Source organism: Capricornis sumatraensis, chromosome 7, assembly GCF_032405125.1.
Source record: "Capricornis sumatraensis isolate serow.1 chromosome 7, serow.2, whole genome shotgun sequence".
Taxonomy (NCBI): Eukaryota; Metazoa; Chordata; class Mammalia; order Artiodactyla; family Bovidae; genus Capricornis; species Capricornis sumatraensis.
Window position 1 is genome coordinate 103,424,827 of NC_091075.1, and position 6,000 is coordinate 103,430,826.

At 38.4% G+C, this 6,000-nt stretch overlaps 1 protein-coding gene across 2 annotated transcripts in view; it reads right to left on the minus strand.

Annotated features, from left to right (window-relative positions):
* Nucleotides 1-5,418, minus strand: part of MAPK10 (mitogen-activated protein kinase 10) — a 187,993-nt gene extending 182,575 nt beyond the window's left edge. For both annotated transcript variants that reach the window (XM_068974910.1, XM_068974909.1), the window contains exon 1: nucleotides 5,353-5,418. In XM_068974910.1, the coding sequence (XP_068831011.1) occupies nucleotides 5,353-5,418 (66 nt within the window). The remainder of the gene's footprint in view (nucleotides 1-5,352) is intronic.
* Between the last annotated feature and the right edge of the window lie 582 nt (nucleotides 5,419-6,000).

Below are 6,000 nucleotides of genomic sequence, written 5' to 3' on the forward strand. Positions count from 1 at the left end.
TATTAAAAGTTCACAGTAAGCAAAAAAAAAAAAAATCAGAGCCATTAAAAAAGTTCATGCTTCATTTCTTCTCTTTATTCCTTTGCTTTAAACTCTTTAAGAACTCTTCCTAGAAATAGACATTCTGAATCTGTATGCAAATTTGGGGAGATGATTTAAAAATAACTTCAACCTACACAGAAACTTTTTGGATTAAGAATAATGGCTGAAGTTTTAAGATTTTTTTGATAATTTCTTAAATTCAGATTAATCTCAAAATATGTAAAAAAATAAACTTTTTTTGTTTGTTTTTGGTTTGGTTCTTAAGGGCTAACGCCCATGATAAATGACTAGGATCATGGACACTAAGGAAATGGCTTACAATCATAAAGCTTGCAAATGGTCCAGATATTCTAACCAGAAATTCAGGCCTGCTCATTTTCCACCAGGGCACTATCACAGCTGCAATTGACTGCATTAACTAAACATGTATCATTCATTCATTCATTATGCAAATATTTGGTGAGAGCCCACCCTCTGCCAGATATTATTGTTAGTACTACAACATAGCTGTGTGCAGAAGAGACAAACTCCCAACTATGTGGTGTAATTATTCAACAACTGGCTGCGGTTGGGGGAGGGAAGAGGACTTATCTGCATCAATTATTTATTTACATAATGTACATATTCTTATCATGACAGATCTACCAACCCAACATCACTGAACTTAGAGCAGGGAAGAGGTGTGCACGCTCAATGCTTGTGAGCCTTGTCAGCCTGTGGGAGCTCACAGCACATCACTGAAAAACTTCCATGCCCAAGCGAAAAATGTATTCCAGCAGAGAGAAACAACATGCAAGTCACATATATCAAAAGCTGTCATGGAGGGGACAAAATAGAAGACAAATAGTTGGGTAGGAAGTGTGAGATAGGCAGTGTGGAGTAGGAAGGGGTAATTTTAGATAGATAAGCAGGAAAGACTCCTTTAAAAATGAATATTTGAGCCAACTTCTGAAGATAGTGAATGAGTGAGCCAAGTGGATAATAAAGGAAGAGCATTTTAAGGAAGCGTGTCTAGGTGGCAATACCCAAAGCAAAGGGTTAGGTATTTATTTTAAGAATTTTTACCATTAGTGAGGTGGGAAGACATCTCATTGACCAAATGTTTTTTCTGTTTTGTTTGTTTTGTTTTTAACCAAGGAGTGACGTGATCTCACTTATATTTTTCAAATATATCACTTGATGAAGTTTTGAGAGTAAACCCCTTAAGCTCCTGCAATAACCCAGGCTTGGATCAGAATCAGTTCAGTTCAGTTCAGTCGCTCAGTAGTGTTTGACTCTTTGCGACCGCATGAACCACAGCACGCCAGGTCCCCCTGTCCGTCACCAACTCCCGGAGTTTACCCAAATTCCTGTCCATTGAGTTGGTGATGCCATCCCACCGTCTCATCCTCTGTCGTCCCCTTCTCCTCCTGCCCTCAATCTTTCCCAGCATCAGGGTCTTTTCAAATGAGTCAGCTCTTCGCATCAGGTGGCCAAAGTATCGGAGTTTCAGCTTCAACATCAGTCCTTCCAATGAACACCCAGGACTGATTTCCTTTAGAATGGACTGGTTGGATCTCCTTGCAGTCCAAGGGACTCTCAAGAGTCTTCTCCACAGTTCAAACACCACAGTTCAAAAGCATCAATTCTTTGGTGCTCAGCTTTCTTTATAGTCCAACTCTCACACCCACACATAACTACTGGAAAAACCATAGCCTTGACTAGACAGACCCTTGTTGGCAAAGTAATGTCTCTGCTTTTTAATATGCTGTCTAGGTTGGTCATAACTTTCCTTCCAAGGAGTGTCTTTTAATTTCATGGCTGCAGTTACCATCTGCAGTGATTTTGGAGCCCCCCAAAATAAAGTCAGCCACTGGTTTCACTGTTTCCCCATCTATTTACCACGAAGTTATGGGCCAGATGTCATGATCTTTGTTTTCTGAATGTTGAGCTTTAAGCCAACTTTTTCACTCTCCTCTTTCACTTTCATCAAGAGGCTCTTTAGTTCTTCACTTTCTCTGCCATAAGGGCGGTGTCATCTGCATATCTGAGGTTATTGATATTTCTCCCAGCAATCTTGATTCCAGCTTGTGCTTCTTCCAGCCTAGTGTTTCTCATGATATACTCTGCACAGAAGTTAAATAAGTAGGGTGACAATATACAGCCTTGACGTACTCCTTTTCCTATTTGGAACCAGTCTGTTGTTTTATGTCCAGTTCTGACTGTTGCTTCCTGACCTGCATACAGGTTTCTCAAGAGGCAGGTTAGGTGGTCTGGTATTCCCATCTCTTTCAGAATTTTCCACAGTTTATTGTGATCTACACAGTCAAAGGCTTTGGCATAGTCAATAAAGCAGAAATAGATGTTTTTCTGGAACTCTCTTTTTCGATGATCCAGCAGATGTTGGCAATTTGATCTCTGGTTCCTCTGCCTTTTCTAAAACCAGCTTGAACATCAGGAAGTTCACAGTTCACGTACTAATGAAGACTGGCTTGGAGAATTTTGAGCATTACTTTACTAGTGTGTGAGATGAGTGCAATTGTGCAGTAGTTTGAGCATTCTTTGGCATTGCCTTTCTTTGGGATTGGAATGAAAACTGACTTTTTCCAGTCCTATGGCCACTGCTGAGTTTTCCAAATTTGCTGGCATATTGAGTGCAGCACTTTCACAGCATCATCTTTTAGTATTTGAAATCGCTCAACTGGAGTTCCATCACCTCCACTAGCTTTGTTCATAGTAATGCTTCCTAAGGCCCACTTGACTTTGCATTCCATGATGTCTGGCTCTAGGTGAGTGATCACACCATTGTGATTATCTGGGTCGTGAAGATCTTTTTTGTACAGTTCTTCTGTGTATTCTTGCCACCTCTTCTTAATATCTTTGCTTCTGTTAGGTCCCTACCATTTCTGTCCTTTATTGGGCCCATCTTTGCATGACATGTTCCCTTGGTATCTCTAATTTTCTTGAAGAGATCTCTAGTCTTATCATCAGAATGGATCAAAGTGGTAATGGAGAAACTGGTAAGATTCTAGATATACTTTTAAAGGGGAGCCAACAGAATTTGCTGACAGATTGGATGCAAAGTGTTGTCCAAAAGCTTATTCTGAAGATTTTGCTCTAAGCAACTGGAAAGAGGAGTTTAGCATTTACTGAATAAGAGTAGGGCAATTTTGAAGGAAAGATCAAGGATTTAGTTTGGTATATGTGTCATTTTCTACACCTATTAGACATCTGAGCTGAGATGTAGAACAAGCAATTGGGTATATGAGCCAAGTTTCAGGGAAAGCTTTTGCTAGAGGTATAACTGGGGAGTATTCATGGTATTGACAATATTTAAAACACTAGGATTCAAATGACAGCCCCACAAGAGAGAGCATGAATTTAGTGAAGATTTAGTTAACTACTTAACAAAAACATATTCTCAGTGCTCTGCAAGTATGAACTTGCTTGATTCTTATAAACCTATTACCTCTTCCCTTTTTATTAACCAAAGCACAGTAAGGTTAACTAACTTGCCCAAACTCAGAAGTAAATGGCTAAGTAAGTGGCAGATTTAGAATTTCTAGCCCAAGCTGCTCAGATTCAGAGATTTTTTTTTTCAATTTTAATTAAAGGAGGATAATTACTTTACAATATTGTGGTGGTTTTTGCCATACATCGACATGAATCAGTCATGGGTGCACATGTGTCCCCCATCCTGAACCCCTCTCCCACCCCATCCCCCTGGGTTGTCCCAGAGCACCAGCTCTGAGTGCTCTTCTTCATGTATGGAACTTGCACTGGTCATCTATTTTACATATGGTAATATACATGTTTCAATGCTATTCTCTCAAATCATCCCACCCTCATCTTCTCCCACGTATTCCAAAAGTCTGTTCTTTACATCTGTGTCTCTTTTGCTGCCTTGCATATAGGATCATCATTACTGTCTCTCTAAATTCCATATATATATATATATATATATGTTAATACACTGTATTGGTTTTTCTCTTTCTGACCTACTTCACTCCAGATCCAGAGTTCTTATTAGAGAAATCATCTGAAAGCCTGGAAATGTTTGGCACTACAACAATTTAGAGGCCAGGAAGATAAAATAGATCAGTAAATCCTATCCATAGAACATAATGCATTTTATTTTTCTGTAGAAATTCTAACTACGCTCAGTGTAGAGAGTAGATTTACCAGTGTTTTGCTTCCTTTGTACTTTTCTATATTTTCTATAATAAGCATGTTACTTCTAGAATTAGAAAATATTGTATTAAAATAATATTATTTTGAGTTATTTTTTAAACCGCATTCCAAGGGACATATGTCATTCTGTGTATACAACCCATCTCAATGAGAAAATACAGCAAAAATCATTACAGAAAAAATGAAAGCGCTCTCTGCTTGGAGTACGATTAGAGCTACTATAAAATTTACCAGCCACATAACAATTCCTAGTGTAAAACTGAGCTCTATTAATGATACAATGACCACAGTCTTAAGTCAGAATGACCTAAACATACTTAGAGTAGGTACCAGTGCCTCAGGTAGACTTTTTCTTAAGAATATCATTTGTATGAATACAAGAGTGCAGACCTTCTATTGTCCGTGTACACTACCTTGTCACTAGTAGGTTAGAGATACCTTTATTTGTCATTATTGTTACTAGCCTTATTTTTTCCCAACTACTGGCTAGAACAGGGCATTGAAAAACAGACTAGGGGCTGTGTGTGTGGGCTCAGTTGTGTCTGACTCTTTGCGGCCTCATGGACTGTAGCCCATGAGGATCTCTTCCATGGAATTTTCCCAGCAAGAATACTGGAGTAGGTTGCCATTCCCTTCTCCAGGGGATCTTCCCAACTCAGGAACCACAACCCTGTCTCTTGTGTCGTCTGCATTGGCAGGTGGATTCTTTACCACTAGCGCCACCAGGGAAGCCCAAACTAAGCACTAACTACATACTGTTATATTTGAGTACTGGAGACATTCTACTTGGGGCTCATCAGTCCTTGGATGAAAAATAATATCATTTATTTCAGCTATTTCGATGATTTAAACCACATTTAAAGATTTGAAAAAGACATATTAATGATGTTAAATATAGTAAGAAATCACTTTATACAGAGATTAAGTACAATATTTACAATCATTAAAAAGAATTCTCTTCATTCCTATTCTAAGATAAATGAACTAGGGGGAAAAAATCTAGGCATCCAATTCTACTCCGTAGGCTACTTTTAATTCTACATAAACACTAACTTTAGTGTGAAACATGCAAGATGAAATGGCAAAATGGAAATACAAGGGAATATACTGTACCTTGTTTTACCTGTAAGGAACACACACCTGACAAAAGGCAATTTTCACATCCAAGGTTGGTTCACTGCAGTAGTACAATAAATGGAGGCTCATAAATACCTACAGAAAAAAAGGGGGGCATGAATTGCTAACTCACCTAATCATTTGCTATTTAACAGTTATAAAATTTAGCATAATTTGAATTATACACAAGGTGTCATGCACAACATATATTTGGCATAATCCTTTTCAGACCAGTGCTAGGTACTTTTCACAAATTGCAAATATTAATAGAAATAAGGTTAAAAAGGGCTTATCATCTATACTGATGGATATCATCACAATCATAAAGACTAGATATAAGAAATTGAATATACCTAATATGTTAAATCACAATAAACAGCGGAAAATTCTGAAAGAGATGGGAATACCAGACAACCTGACCTGCCTCTTGAGAAATCTGTATGCAGGTCAGGAAGCAACAGTTAGAACTGGACATGGAACAACAGACTGGTTCCAAATAGGAAAAGGAGTACGTCAAGGCTCTATATTGTCACTCTGCTTATTTAACTTCTATGCAGAGTACATCATGAGAAACACTGGACTGGAAGAAACACAAGCTGGAATCAAGATTGCCGGGAGAAATATCAATAACCTCAGATATGCAGATGACACCACCCTTATGGCAGAAAGTGA